This window comes from Trachinotus anak, unplaced genomic scaffold, assembly GCF_046630095.1.
Source record: "Trachinotus anak isolate AG129_WGS33_773 ecotype Australia unplaced genomic scaffold, CSIRO_AGI_Tana_v1 ptg000018l, whole genome shotgun sequence".
In the NCBI taxonomy this organism is placed as follows: domain Eukaryota; kingdom Metazoa; phylum Chordata; class Actinopteri; order Carangiformes; family Carangidae; genus Trachinotus; species Trachinotus anak.
In genome coordinates, this window is record NW_027273869.1 from 13,617,787 (window position 1) to 13,633,716 (window position 15,930).

At 41.9% G+C, this 15,930-nt stretch overlaps 1 protein-coding gene across 1 annotated transcript in view; it reads left to right on the forward strand.

Moving 5' to 3' along the window:
- Positions 1 to 15,930, forward strand: part of snd1 (staphylococcal nuclease and tudor domain containing 1) — a 165,927-nt gene that overhangs the window by 42,338 nt on the left and 107,659 nt on the right. Inside the window, exons 15-16 of the mRNA XM_071502501.1 lie at positions 1,094 to 1,235; positions 10,381 to 10,490. Of these exons, the coding sequence (XP_071358602.1) occupies positions 1,094 to 1,235; positions 10,381 to 10,490 (252 nt within the window). The remainder of the gene's footprint in view (positions 1 to 1,093; positions 1,236 to 10,380; positions 10,491 to 15,930) is intronic.

Below are 15,930 nucleotides of genomic sequence, written 5' to 3' on the forward strand. Positions count from 1 at the left end.
ACGCGTGCAGAGGCGCATCCCCGCACACACATGGAAATACACACTCCTATACGTCAGCATCCTTTAGCCCGGTGGTAAAGGTTTGCTGAAAGGGATTATGTACATTGAGTGGGATGCAGTCACAAATAGAGCAGAGATAGGTTTATAAACGTATAGTGTAGGAGATGAACAGAGGTGGTGGGAGGAGAGTGGATAAAGCACTTGACTCACCTCATACCTCTAAAGGTTGCATAATGAGGTCCTCTCATGTCTCTTCCTTTTTTCTGAACCAAGTTAGACTGCACAGCCCACACACTGCAGGTGCTGCAAATGTGTTTGTGTGAACGAGAAAGTGTTTGGTTTTGTTGTTGTCTCCCACTCAGGGGACTATTCTGGACTTAAGTGGGTGGAGTTCAGGTGGTGCATCTCATGGCTAAAACACATACCCTTTACTCACAGCGTCATGTTTTTGAGTCCTGCTGTTGAGGTGTGTTTCTTGGTGTCTCTCGACCATCTTTTCTGTTATTTCTTTATGTGTTGTGGTGCTGTCTGAACTCTTCCATCCACTTTGCTCCTGCTCCCATGTCTGCTCTGCCACACACAACGCACTGCTCTGTGACTCAGTGGTCTGTTGTGCCTACATGCTCATGCCTGGAGTAAGCCCATATTAAATTATTTTTTTATCGTTTATGGATCTCCCTCTGCTCCTGCATCACCAGCCCTGCTTGAATACACATGATTTAGCTCTGCTTGTAATTTTGGCCTGTGCTCACCAATAAGTGCTAGTGACTCACCCTTGCAGACAGAGATGGAGGCAGGAAAGGAGAGAATTATTTTTGATTGCAAGAGGTTTCCAGACGTGTCACCAAGAAGTGGAGCGGACTTCATTAGCCCAGACCAAGATTTAAAGATGTCTGGAAAAATCCCACAGATTCTGTTGTCAATAAACCAATGGTTACAGTGCTTTTCTTTTTTCAACACTCAATTGAAAAAAAATCTTGTGTGCACAGGATTATCAAGGTATCTTTGTCAAAAACATGTATACTGAATGTTTTTACAAATAGAAAATCACTGAACTTTAATATTAAACATTCTCTCTTTCTTTATCCAATAGGAAACACAGAAAGCCAAGCAGTTCCTGCCCTTCCTGCAGAGGGCTGGCCGGTCAGAAGCTGTGGTAGAATACGTCTTCAGCGGCTCCCGCCTCAAGCTGTACATGCCCAAAGAAACCTGCCTCATCACATTCCTCCTTGCCGGTGGGTAGAGCTCTTTTACCTTCCTGATGCGTAGGTCACTTAATTCAGAGTCCTGTAACTGACTCACTTCTGGGTCCGCTTTCAGGCAGTAGTTGCTGCGATGGAAAAGTTCACTGGCATATGTTTTATAAATAGACAGAATATGTTATGGATATAAGTGTGTGTGTGTGTATGTATTGCAGCTTGTTCATACAGAAAATGCCATGTTGTGACCCCTGCCAGCTAAGAGGTCAGAGTTCAAGCCACCACCACGCCTTTAAGCAGCCAACCGTGACAGGGCAAAAGGGCAGCTGGGGTATCTGTGCCAACCACAGCTCACACTCTTTCAAACACCAGGGTTGTCATGAAGCATGTGTCCCCTTTGACCTCACCTTCCCCCCCCTCCTCTGGCTCTGTGCCAAGTCTGTAATGCACTCCTGCTCTGGTCTCCACTGCTTTTCTGTAGCGATTGTCTTCATTAGAAACTGGCCACCGTGTCGAGGTAAAGGGAGGCTAAAACTCCAGTGGATTGGCAGATTATTAACGGTGTATGAACTCAATCATTTCTTTTTATTGACGAAGCACAAAAACCTACTTGCTGCTGCCTTTTTTTCTGCTCCTCTCTTACTCAAAGTATCTGAGAAGGTCATATTGTGACAACTTGATCGTCTCAGGATGTAAAGTTGTACGTTCATCAACTATACATCAGAGGCGGTGACATCAAAACATCTAATCAAGAAAATAATGGCTTATCAATAAGAAAAAATGATGCTTAGTTGCAACCCCAGAGAGAAAAGTGTCCATTCTTTAAGCCTTTTCTACCCATTTTCAGCATGGAAAACAACAATACGAAGTCTAGGGCAAGATGCAGATGGGATGAAATACACAGTGTTTGATAGCAGGTCCAGTCATTTATTTACGCTCCTTGACTGTCTTGACAGTTTGCGCTAGTAATAAAAACACTGAGACTGTATCTTGGCAGCCAACAATGATTTGCACATCCTCTCAGATCATGAAAATGGTGAGACTGCTTATCCCTTCCACAACAGATGATACTCTTTGTTATTGTTGCAATAAAAATCTGTTTCGATGCTTTTCCATTTCCCTCCGACATTTGCCCGCCACACACTTCCTCTCCACTTCCAGCAGGACAAACGTAGTGTATTTCTGACAAACACTGATTCCATTTAATTATGCGTGGCTGGTTTGTTGATGCATTAATTTTGTAATTTTCTTCTGATTGTCTTTGCTTTCCACTGATGGTTTTCATAATCACTTTTTTTTCCTTTCCACACTACCTGCTACTTGATGTATTGATACGACCCCTATCAATAAGCAATCTGCACGTAGGACCATATAAGCTTTTTATTGCTCTGCTTTGCGTTTCACATTTCTCCCTTAATAAGAGTGCTCAGTGTAAACACTTGTTTTCAAGAAGATGTAAGGTATGTGTGAGATGGTGATTACATAGTCTTCTTTTGGAATGAGTTTATTCAATCAAAGGTTATTAGCAAATCGTAACAAGCACATTAGAGCTGATAGCCCCTGTGCAGATGTGATTAGGGTTGTCCCCAGAAGAAAAGATTCATCTGCTGGAAATGAGACAACACATTGCCTACAATATAAACATTAGGCTGTATTAGCGCTGATTGATACAAATGATCCCCTTTCCTATCTTGTGTATTTTTAACTTCTGTTCCAATTAGACTCCTGTATTACTTGAGGAGCGTCCTCCACATAGGTGTGTGTGTGCTTTTGCTCGTCATCTCTTTATTTTTTTTTTTTCCTTTCATCTTGTTTTCTTCTCTCCTCAGTGTTTCTGCACCTGTATGTTGTTGTATGCACGGTTTTCTTTGTGATAACTGATGTTAAACCTTTAACCATACATGAAATCAAGGCACAAACATCCCTTTATTATCTGTCTACCTGTGATCGCCACACGCTCCCTATCTCCTTCCACGTTCTCTTTCCTGTCAAAGTTATCTTCCCATGTTTTAGTCACTCATCTGCACCGTGGGCTGTGCTTGAAATGACACATGCATGATAAATCGGCCGCTCTGAGCCTCCTGTGTTTATCTGTGTATGAAACAGCAGAGGCTCTTAGGACCTTTTCTCTTAAAACGATCGCATATCGCCAACAGAATGAGGTGTGTTGAGAACAGGTCTTAGTCATGTATGTTTTAGATAAGCTCAGTACTTCAAAGTTAAACAGTCCTATCATCATAGAAGAAGCGGCATTGTATATCCTGTACACTTGTTGGAGGGATATATTTGCTTATATGTTAAATTTTTTTTTTTTTTTTTTTTTTGGCACTTTACAATTGAAAGAGGTTTTTGGTGTGTACATTGACACACACACATCTGTTATGCATTGTGTATACACACTTACACACACAAAGCATTAGCTTGTTTAATGCTTTTTGTGTGTAAGTGCATATACTGAACGCTTAATGTCACAAAACAATGATTTTACAACTAAGTTTTAATCATATGTTCTTATTACTTTATTACTTACTAAGGTTAAGTATCAGCATTGCTTATTATCGGCCCATTCATTTTGTATTTAAGGTTAAAAGATGTTTTCTATCAGCTGAGTTCTCCTTTTGTTGAGTTATCTTAATGTGTTCAGTAAATACTGACCAAATGCTGACAAATGGAGTGTATCTATTCAAAGGATGCTGCTGTTAAAAGAAGTCTTGCATTAGTCATCTGTTTCATTAGCCATGTTTTCTTCATATTGTATTCATCATGGCCAGAGTTTTATTCTTTGAAAATGTCGTGGGAGGCCATTGAAGTACAAACTGTTTAAAGTAGTGCTGAAAATGAAATGATTCCCAAGGCAGTAAGTGATGTAACACTGCAAGCAAAACTTATGATACCAAAAAAAAACCCCACAGTACAGGCATCTTTGAATCTGAACTCATAGCCTGCTTAGCCAGCAGGGTTTTCTTCCCTTGTTTTAGCCATAGTATTTGTCCTGAGTTAACATCGAACCCCTCTCATTGGTAGGACTTTTTTGTCCGGTTGGCACCTAAAAAGATTCAGTATCTTCCTTGCACATAGTCTTCTTCCTTTTGCAGAGTTTTCCTTGATGGACAAAGACAGCGCTTAAAGAAAAACAGTGGTCAGGAAACAAAAGGTAGCAAGAGGAGCCCGTGCATCAAAGAGGGCCGGAGGTGTGCTTCAGGAGTTGAACGGAAGCTCCCTTTCCTCTCCACCCACATCACCTTCCTTTTCTTCTCCTCTCACTTGCTGGCCTGTGCAGTGCCACTTGCGTATGCAAGTTTGATAAAGGGTAAAGGAGTCATCTTGTTTCTGAAAGGAAAAGAAGGTGCGGGGGGTGGGGGAGGGGGTATAGAGGGATGATGAAAAGAGATGGAGGAGGGAGGTGAAGTAAGAGGCGTAGAGGCAGAAAGGACAGAGGAGGGATAAAAAGAAGGGGATGCAGTAAAAGAGGAGACAAAAAAGTACAATTGATGTGAAGTACGTGGGTATAAAGGCCTGTTGAAGTTAACGGAGACCAAGCAGTGAAAAGGCTGTAAAAGTTTACTGGCTTCAGTCGCTTTCAGAGTTTCAGATGGAGGCCACAGCAGGTGAAGTGTACTTTGAAAGTTACTCAGAAAGGTATGTTGAGCAGCAGTCTGTCAAAAAGATGAAACACCCATCACTCGGACACAGAGATTTACAGTGTCAGCACGAAGCATTAGCCATCACACAGTGTGTGGCTTAGTGCCATTTGTCTGATTTTTGATATCTGAGTGTGTGTGTACGGTTGTGTTTGAGTGTGGGTACACCTGTGTGCTGGTACACTTCCTGCAGTGTGTGAGTGCAGGAGATGGAAAGATGGTGGAGAAGTGGAGCAGAAAATTTGTAGACTTGTTCCCTTAAAATATGTCTGTGTGCAAAAAAAAAAAAAAAAGTTTAGCATAGTCAGTCAGAAAAAAAAAAAAAAACAACCTACAAATAAAATGTTGTTGTGCTCTGCTGTGACCTCTATATATTGGTGTCCTTGTTTGGGACTGCAGCACTGCATCTCATTGAGATTCACACGTTTATTATTAACCTGGGGGCCAGAATGTGTGGACGCCTTGAGACACATTTTAAAGCCTGTCACCTGATGATGTTACAGGTGAGGAAGAAATGATAACTTTGGTTAATAACACTTTATTGGTGTTAAATTTACCACAGCATAAGCTATAATCTTGAACCTACACATAGGCTGTGAGCTGTCAGCCTACAGACAAATCATTCATCCACCATAACCCCTGTGTGCTACTGCAAGATGAAAAACTTCTCAGTCCCTGCAAATATGCTCATGTGTAACCTTTGGCTAATATTTAACTTTAATTAAGAACAAATTGAGTTTGCTGTGCATGAGAGTTTATGCTGCTGTCTGGTGAAGGTGGCCACACATTCTGTATGTGTTTCAGTGAACTGGGGTCTGCAAGAAAACTGCAGTTTTACTAAGCATTAGTAACTTGTCCCAGGTGTTTAATACAATACCTCATTATTAGAGTTACATTATCCAACAAGCTTTGCACAGACAAACGGCTCATACCATGGGCCAGGTTTTTTTTTTTGGAAAGGACCATGTCATTTGAAATGGAATAATTTATTTTGACAAAATAAAAGTTAGAAATACAATGTTCAATAATTTGCTTGACACTGATGTATGCTTTAGAGAAATGGATGTCTGCCGCTTCTGAGGTAATGAGGCCTCACATTCGAGAGCTGTAGCGAGGCGATGGTGAGGCAGAGGGATGGATTGAGAGGATAAAAGAGAGGGATAGTTATACAATCCTAGGATTTTCCGTAACAGCACGCTCCTTTCGTCTTCTTAGCATTCACTACTCAACTCCTGTCAACCCTCTCTAACCTCTGTGTGATGCCCACCTGCATCTTTCACCCACGGCTGAACTTCCTGCTTGGAACTGACTTGTGATGGTGGTGGAGGGGAGAAAAAAAAAAACAAACTAGACTTGAAATAACACACCAGTGTGCACAGTTACACACTTCCCCAGCTTTTAGGTCTCTGTTTGTTTGCCTGTCGCAGTGCTAATTATGTCCTGTCAACAGCCCGTCAAAAATTAAGAATTAGTGACTTAATAACATTAAAAAGATGGACACTAATAGCATTCATACTGAGCTGACTGCATGCTGCAAGGATCCATTTATACCTGCAGACACACCAAAGGCCAGAGCACAAAGCATCTGGCAGGATATAAGCAAAAAGTCAGAGGCTAATCAATATACACAGTCTTGGTACCAGAATTAGGGACATGATGTATATTTGTATAAATTGCAGCGATGACACTAATTCACAGCAGCCGCACATTGCCACATTTCTCCCTCCACACCCATTTCTGCAAGATGAAGCTCATTATCTCGGCTTGGTTACCAGAGGAAGAGAGGTCGACTCAATCCTTTTCCCGCTGTCGGGTCAACTGAAAATGCATTCAATTAAAAAAATATACTAGAAAAGAAACTGCTGGGCAGAAATGAATGCATATGAATTCATCCAGTCAGTTTATTTATTTTTTGGTTTGTGAGAAGAATTACAACTAGAACTTAGATCAGTTCTGGCTGAATAGGTACATACTGTGCTCCACTTACCAGCATTGTTTGTATAAGTGCATCTTAATGACTGTGAGTGTTTGATTACTTTTACTACACTTGGAAAGGATCACAGTTAGATTATAAAACAACAGTCAAAGGAATAGTGTTTCCTTTTCGGGATATACACATTTGCTTTCTTGTTGAGACTTAAATAAGAAAGTTGATACCAATGCTGGATGGAGGAAGAAGACAGTATGCGTGTGCATGCTTGAGCAAGAAAGGTGTGTGTTTAAGATGAGGGGGCAGGCAGTATTTCATCCAGATTAAAACGTTACATCTACTCCATAGGGCCTTGCTGCCCATCTCTGAGTTGGAGCTTGATAGCAGAGAAGGGGAGAGAAGCATGATGAGACATGGAGAGGGAAGAGACCCACTGCATTATTAAATGTAACAGTTGATAGCTTATTGTCTTTTTGGAGTGGAAACAACGTAAATTGATTCTTTAATCTGTTTATTCAGTTGTGCATTCATTTGTTTCAACAAGCAGTCATTGCTAACTGTGTTTTCAGTTCTGCCTCCAAAGCCTGACACACACATTTGAAACCACAAATTCAAATATCCACGTCTCTCAGACCAAATAGGATGATTGACATGTGGGTATGAGCTCCGGGCCAGTATGAGGAACAGCTTGTGATGCTGTACAACAGGGTCCGGTATGTGTTTGCTTATGTGTGCAGTGTGGTGTCAGGAGTGATCAGTATATGTCTTGTTTATCTCTGCGATCAGATAAGATGGATATCCTGTAGTTTGACCCAGATGTTTATCTTGGTGTCGGGCATGAGTTATGTATCACGGTGCAGGTTAAAATTGGCTGTGCTAAGTGACTCTCTAGCTTGGTTTAATGCTGCAGGAGGAGACTGCAGTTAAGTGTGTGTGTGTGTGTGTGTGTGTGTGTGTGTGCATCTGTGCGAGTTGCAGGATATTGAGTGCAGTTGGGAAAGCTGTATGTCATTTGGGGGAGAGCATGTCAGTGTGTGCTGGATTGCAGATATGGACCAATGTCTTTGACTTGTGTTAGTAGTCTTCTTATTTAGGATTATTACGTGAGTATTTGACCTTTAATAGCCCCTTTTTGGATTACAATCCTATTAAAATTTTTTGGGGATGTTTTTGCCTTCTCAAAGAGCTTAGTTTGTGTTACATATGTATCCTGTGGATCCGTAAAGCCCTTTGAGACATTGTAATGTACGTGCCATGCAATTATACCTCATTGTGTTATTTCATTCTTTTCTGTGAATTATGCCAGAGAGAAACACAGCTCTAGCTCCTATCCTTATCAGAGCTGGGACAACCCTGGCAGAAACTAAAATATCTCCCTTTCAGCACTGACTTCATCTACCAGTTTTTGCTAACAGTGTGCAGTATTAACCCCTCCCACTGCTTTTCCTCTCTTGCCTTTTTCTTTACCTTTATTCTGCATCCCTTATCTCTCCTCCTCTTTATTCTGGCACTGTTGTAGCCACAGTGTCCCATGTGGAAGCCCTGTCCTGGTCCACTTCTATAAATACTTTCAGATGATCTTGGCCATCAGTGTCTCCTCCTCCTCCTCCTCCTCCTCCTCCTCCTCCTCCTCCTCCTCCTCCTCCTCTCTGCTCTTCAGGAAGCTTTTTTTTTTTAATTATTGTATTTTATTGAGCATTTGAAAAAAAAAAGATGCCTAATATCACACGGATACAGCATATTCAACCGTGTATTGAGGATAATTGCAACAATCTTTAGGTTTGTTTTATGTCCTTGGCTTTTTTACACATAAAAACACACATTTTTAGTACAGTTTGCAATTGTGTTTTAGCGTAGCACTAATGATAAAGACACAAACTTTGTCAAAATATCAGAGCTACAGTGAAAAGATACAAGAAGTTACGGAAAAGTGCAGAAATTTGCTGTTGTCTTATTCGTTTTGATGTTGAGTGCTGTACACTGAACACCTGTATGTATTACAGAAGGTTGACTCAACAGTTCTTAACGCTTGCTGACTGCCCTGTGGCCTCATTTTACCTTTCCTGGGTCATTTTCTCTTCTCAGCCAGGGTGAATATGCTGATGCCTCCTGTTCTTGTCCTCTTCAATAGGACTGACACAGGCATATAGAAAGCAGAACGCACTAAAGAAAACTATAGAATAAAGGAGTTTGTTGTTTCTTTTGTGTACTTATGGAATGATGCAAGGAAACAAATGCATGCTAGTTAGGTTAATTGCCTCATTATACTAAGATTATCTTTGACGGCTTGGCAGCACCTTTGGCTGGCTGTGGTGGTTTTCTCGTGCTCAAGTTAAAACCAGTGACAGTTATTTGCTTTTAACAAACATTGTTTTTGTATATAGCACAAAAACAAAAAGAAAGAACTATAAACCTCACCTCATAGAGTTAACCTTTTTGTTAAACGTTGTAAGCAAATATTTCAATCAGTTATGTATTTGAAATGCAGAGCAGAGCAGATCTTGAGAGATTTCCTCTTATAGCACTTACAGGGAGAACAGCAGCTTTAGACACACCTGGCACACTGTGTCCCAGATTAATGCCACTGCAAAGCACTGTTGGATTGACACGTTTTAAGATGTAAGTACCAGTGTATTGTGTGTATTCTTATTTGGCGAAACAGTCACATCAACTAATACTTCCACTACTACTACCACATGTATTTTAAGCACTTTTTTTTGGGGGGGCGTGAAAAATGTAAAGATCATTAAGTCCTAAGGGGGATAAGAGACAAAAAGAGTGAGTCTCAGTTGAAGCTAGATGTAATCCTCCAGTGGAGGCTGCACATGCAAAATTCATAGTCTATGTTAAGACTTTGCACAGAACTTAATTTTTCTGAATTCTTAGATCAGCACACACACTCTTACTACCCTACAGCCCAGCCCCATTCACTTTCAAATACAGAAATTCTCTGGTATGCTTATATCTCTCTTGCATAGACCTTCTTTTATCACTGTATATTTTTTTTAACAGGGTGAACATGTAGAAATTCTACAGTCTGTGTCTTTATACCCACTCATTCTTCTATCACCCACCACTGCCCGGGAGCTCATCCATTCCCACATGAACTCTATAAAAGAAGCTCTGAGGATGCACCAAAGCAGATGTCAAAGGGCCGCAAAGATGCAAAGTCCAATAAAGCTGGTATTCAGTGGAAACGGTTGATATAGAAGTGATTTAGGCACTCAGGATTGACCCCCTTGATGACTAATTATCCATTTACTGTCGATAATAATGTTGTTGGCTAATCTGTGTTGTGTCGCTCACTGATGTGAATTTGTGAAATAGTCTGGCTAAGTGATTTTGAGCTTGACCTGTTAAGAGGGATGAGAAGGATGCTTGATGTTGTTGGGGGCACTTGAGGTCCTGGATATTATGGCTGCAAGTCTGTTCACTGACTGGCACATATTTGTATAAATTCCCACAGTGTTTCTGCATTTTTGACAGATCCACTCATGACTCCTGTTCTTTTCATGCCAAATCATTTTTAAACTATTCAGGACATCTCACTGTTCTTTTGATGAGCTTCTGTGCTGTCCTTTTAACTCCCGCAATTGTGTTCTTTGGCTAGGTATTGAATGTCCACGCAGTTCCAGGAATTTGCCTGGGGGCATGCAGGTGGCTGAACCCTTCAGTGATGAGGCCATGCTGTTCACCAAAGAGCTGGTGCTGCAAAGAGAGGTAAGCACTATAGCGGGACATTCTGGCCCTGATTTCAACATTGTCTGTTTTGGAAACTCTTGATGTTCTGCTTCTTTGGCACCCACATCGCTGCATTTCACTTTCACACTCACAGTACAAGTTTAGTTTGCTTTGAACACATAATCATTTTGGTTCAGAGATGTGAGAAGAATGTCTGTTATACTTTTAATAACAGATACTGATAATCACAGCAGCTACTTTGGCATGTAAACATATTCTCCTTGTGTTTTTGTGTGATTCCTACACTGTAAAGATCCAGACCCATATATTTGGGCAACATACATTAAAGGTCAGGAAAATCACATATACCACTGATGATTTCACACTTTCTGATATCAAGTGGTCTTCATCAAACCAAATGTCACTCTGTTATATTTTCAAGACAGTTTGTACAAACATAGAGTCACTGACTTTATTAAGCTGTTAAAATAGTTTACTTTCAGATGATGTGAAGGACTCCTACCTTGACTGCAATCTCAACTAAAATCCAGACTAAAGATCTGGTAGTCAGTCAAGTTGACTACTAACACACACACACACACACAAACACACACACACACACACACACACTGTCCTCCCCACTTACTCCCAGTTTATAGAAGGCTCACCTGATAGTGGATCAGTGCTCCTGGGCTTTAGAAAACTCCATCCACTGTGTGGCTGTTCATTCACATGCTAATAGGTTTTTATAAGAAGCAGTGAACGGACCAAAGCCATGATGGAACTAGCTATAATCCTGCCACCACTTATCCAAGCCACACACTCCCTCTCTCTTGCTCTCTTTTACTCCCCCTCTCCATTCCTATCTCCGTTTTAAAGGGCTTTTTTTTGCGTAGGGTGGATGACTCCACTGTCCTCTGGTGTTTAATTGTCATGGAAATGTAGCCTTGGCCAGTGTTGGAGGTGGACTGGTGTCATCCAGAGTGTGACGTGTGTGCAGTTGTGTGTGCAGGCCAGTAACATAGGTTGTATCCAGAAAGCTTCGAGTGTGAAATAATTGATGCAAGCAACAGGGGATTCTGACTGACGAAATGTCCCATGACTCAGTGCAGTGGTGCTGTAGCAGGTACATGTTGATATGAATTTTGATTATTTTTGCAGATACATACACGCACACAACATTTTTGCTTTTTCTTTATGTTCTCAGATTAAATTAAGCATTCATTATCATGCCCATAACCTCTATCCCTACACACACACACACACACACACACAGACACACACACACACTGACGCACACACTCTCTCACACATTTTCTCCCTTACCAGTCACTGGTGTTGTCAGCAAGTTTTTCACAGGTAGGTGGGAGTTAGCAGGCGGGACCGAGCCACATAATGAGTCCTGAGCCCAGTGCGGGGGCTGTTTGGCTGGCTGCACTGACCTGCTGTTATGGGCTAATATGAACACAAACACACAACCTCAAAGGGACACGCTTAAGTAGATAACAACGCAGTTAAACATTCACACATCAGAGCTGGCAAAATCATTATCCAAAAGAAAGTTACTATCTTAAAAATCCCTGTGTATGAAAGCAGTTTGGGGTCTCTCTGCTCCGACACACACACACACACACACACACACACACACACACACACACACACATACACACATACACACACATCTTGCTGGAAAACAGTCAAATGATAGTTTAATGTTGTACAATCCCTGACAGTGAAACAGGATTCTCTCTGCATGAGAGAAGCTGGAGCAGAGAGGTGAGAGGAAGTGCAGCAGCTCTAACAAGAGACAAGTTAGCAGCAGCAGCAGCGAAATTAAAGACATGATGTACGCTGGAGAGGAAGAACTTTCCTAACCCCATAGAGCACAGCCAGCGTAACCGAAACAGGTTATTAAGGTGTGTGACACTCAAACTTGAATATGAATCATTTGATTTCATTAGCATAAGATTCTGCTGTTGATGCCTCTCTGAATAGCATCTGATTGCGGGAGCTTTCAAAGGATGTTCCAAAGATGCCCTCACGTGAATCACATTTGATTTGGGTTTTGGTGGCGTATTTATTTGCATTCATAAAATATTTTTCTTTGCTTGCGCTACTCGACAGCCATTTTGAGCTTTCTAGGGCTTTGTTGATCTGATGACATGTTGACTCAATGGTCCATATGCTTTTACCCCCCCTTCCCCTCACACACACTCTCTTCTATATTTCACTTCTCTGTAATTAGCTGTTCTCTTTTTCTTGTCTTCTTTGAAACTGAGTTTGGGTGCAGGCATGAGCATGCTTTGCTCTTTTCATGCCTTTGTGCTGCTGTTTTGGTTTTTCACTAATAGCCTTTTCTCTTTGCGCTGTTCCCCTTTCCACTCATTTGTCCCTCGCTCTTGTCTCCCTCGTCGTCCAGTTGTAAATCTCTGACTGACATTCGCTTGTAGCTCTCTCCCTCCTTGTCTACTGTTTCTCCCCATCACCTCTTTCCTCAATTTCTCTCTCTAAACTGCCAAACAGCCATGTCTTAATTTCTCTTGATGCAGACACGCATAATTAATGTGGCATCCAGTGAGGGGGAGAGGCCCTGGTTTCTGTATTCTCCATTTATAAACCCCCCCCCACCACACCCCACCCCACCCCACCCCCCCCAAACACCCCTCATCCTCTCTACGTCTCTCTGATGATTCTCTGTTGCTTTTTAAACATTTCTCTCACTCCCTCTTTCCAAAAATCACATTTGTGTTTATCTGCTCCGTCTTCCTCTATTCCCTCCCTCCGCCTCTCTTTCTTTCTGTCTGCCCCCCCCCCCCCCCCCCCCACTCTCTCTCTCTCTCTCTGTAGTGTTAATCTCTGACAGACACTGCTCCGGTTCCCAGCGTGGAACCGAAACAGCAGCACAGAATTCTGAGGGAAAAAAGAAAACACATTGGTAAACACCACTCCCCAGACATTTCCCTTTTATTTTTTGATGTCTTCCATTTAATTTCTCTCACCTCCCACCTTCCATTGACAAAAAACAAAACAAAAAAAAAAACACACAAAAAAAAAAACATCCATTCACTATCTCAGTCACTGATCCTCTCTGTTGATTTTCTTTCTGCTTTTGGGTGGCAACTTCAGAAGCTCAGCCTAACCAGGAGGGAGGCGAACAGAGGAATTTTACTGCATTGACGTGTTTATCGAGGATGAGTCAGCTAGACACGAGACATAATTAGTAGTGCAGCAGTGGTTAGTAAAAGATACAAGTCAGTGAAATGATATTTGAACTAGGACCAGCACCTCATTAAAATCCTGTATGTTTAATGAGCGTCACTCTTCACTGAGACATGGCTGCGGTGTGAAAAATGAAACGCCAACGATGAAAGTGTGACGCTGTCGTTAAAGTAAGATGCATCACACTTTAAAGTTAAAAGCCATTTCTTTAAGATCAGCAGTGGGCTTGTACACGGTTTCACATTTTTCAGTTAAATGTATCTTCTTCTGCTGTCTGTAATATTGTATCTTAGATTAAATGGTTTGGATTAATCAGCACTGGAACTTTTTTTTTTTTTTGTTTGCATTAATCAGCACAGGAAAGACCTCTGATTGGAGCCACTGTTGTATATATTTGCGGTTGTGTAAGTGATCACCGCATGGGAGAGGAAGGAAGAAAAAGAGAAGCAGGTGAATTAGAGATGGAGGGTTTGATTGAGCAGGGACGAGAGCGGGCTAAGTGGACAGTAATACGCAGTGTACTGTTCCCACCTACGTACGCTGTCGGTCCTGTTGACCTCATTTAGTCTGGGTGGTCTCTCATCTACTGTACTGCCCTGACTGCCTACTCACCAGCAGTTTCTCTCCATCTCACACTTGGAAATGCTCATAGTTTATATTCCGTCACTTTCTTGTTGGCGTGTGATGAAATAGACACGTAGAGTGTCCTGGTCATGGTGTCTCAAGTTCACAAATCTATCAAGCTTGTTTGTAACTACAACATACAACAGTTTGTTTTTAAGAAACTAAATTGTGTCTTATGCACTCGTGATGGATTATTTTTCATTTCACAGAAGCTAAAACCAAAGAGATTTGGAGTAAAAGCCACACATCATTATTCCAAGTCATTCCACTCAGAAAACTTGTTTCCTTCCAGACTGCTGACAGTGTTTTCAAACAAGGCAGGAGCAGCCATGGTGGAGTTCCGACTTTACATTCTGATCCTCAGTTTGTTTTGTATCTCAACCGTTAACACATTTTAGAGCCGCTCCTTTCGAGAAATCTTGACTTTGAAAAATGAATTAATTCAGTACAAAACAAATCAAACAAAAACCTGCAATTGTCTTAATGCACACAAACACAAACAGGCACTTACCTCTGTCTCTGTGCTGAGTGTCAGTATTAGGTGTGTCATGCAGCATGCATGTCGCTCCCCTGCGCATGGCATCCTAAACCCGGCCCAGTCGTGCTTTAACCGGGTCCCCCCGTACCCACCTTGACATGAACACTGTGTGCACCAGGCTGCCATGGGTGGGGGTTGGCGCAGGCTGCCTTCAGACCTGCAGGAGGTTGTGTTGTGGAGCGCTGATGAGTCACGGTGCCAGCGTGGCATCGCAGATGCCCTGCTAATGCCTACCTCTACAGATCTTCGAGCTCCCTGCTTTAATCACTGTCCTCGGTGAGCATTTTAATTAAATGCTAATAAATCCAACACCTTTGCAATATCAAGAGGATTTTGCTTTCTGTTCTGTGTGATAATTCTTATTGTACCACGACCAAAAGTATAAATAGCACACTGTGGCAAGTGGATAATTGAAGTGTTAACAAGTCGTGTGTCTTTTCTTCTCCCTTCTGTGCACATCTGTGGTCAGTGCAACTCGGATCAATTCATTTAGCATTCTTCACACACACATACAGGCATGCAGAATGCATCCCTCATGCATTTGAGCCTCTTTTATACATCTTATTTTTGCCTCTCAGGGCCGCAGGACAGCATTGGATTTCTCCACATCTTCCATGCTCTCACATTGATTTCTGATCACGCTTGAATTATTTTGGCATGAGGCCGATTACACAAGTACTGCATCTCACACTCTTTGACCATGTCTCTTCCTCTCATTTCCCCCTCCCCCTCTGTCTCCCTCACACACTTGACTCACATTGTGTTGTTCATCTTGGCCTATTTTGCCGACATGCATTTGTATGTCTTTGGTTTTTGTATCTATTTTTGACTTGTTTTTCTGTCTCATACTTTGGCACAGGCATGCACAGTGTGTGTATTTGTGTGTGTGTGTGCATTACAGACATGATGAATAATGCATGGTGTGGTTTCCTGGTCAGTGAGACAGACAGACGGTGGGGACGGTGAACAGCCCCTCGGGTCCTTTTTTTTCCCCACCGCACACTGTAGTTAAACAAACCACAAGTGCAGGAGGCAGCCCCATATCCCAATCACTGCTACTGCAGAGCTCGCACTATATCAATGTCAGAAATATTCAGT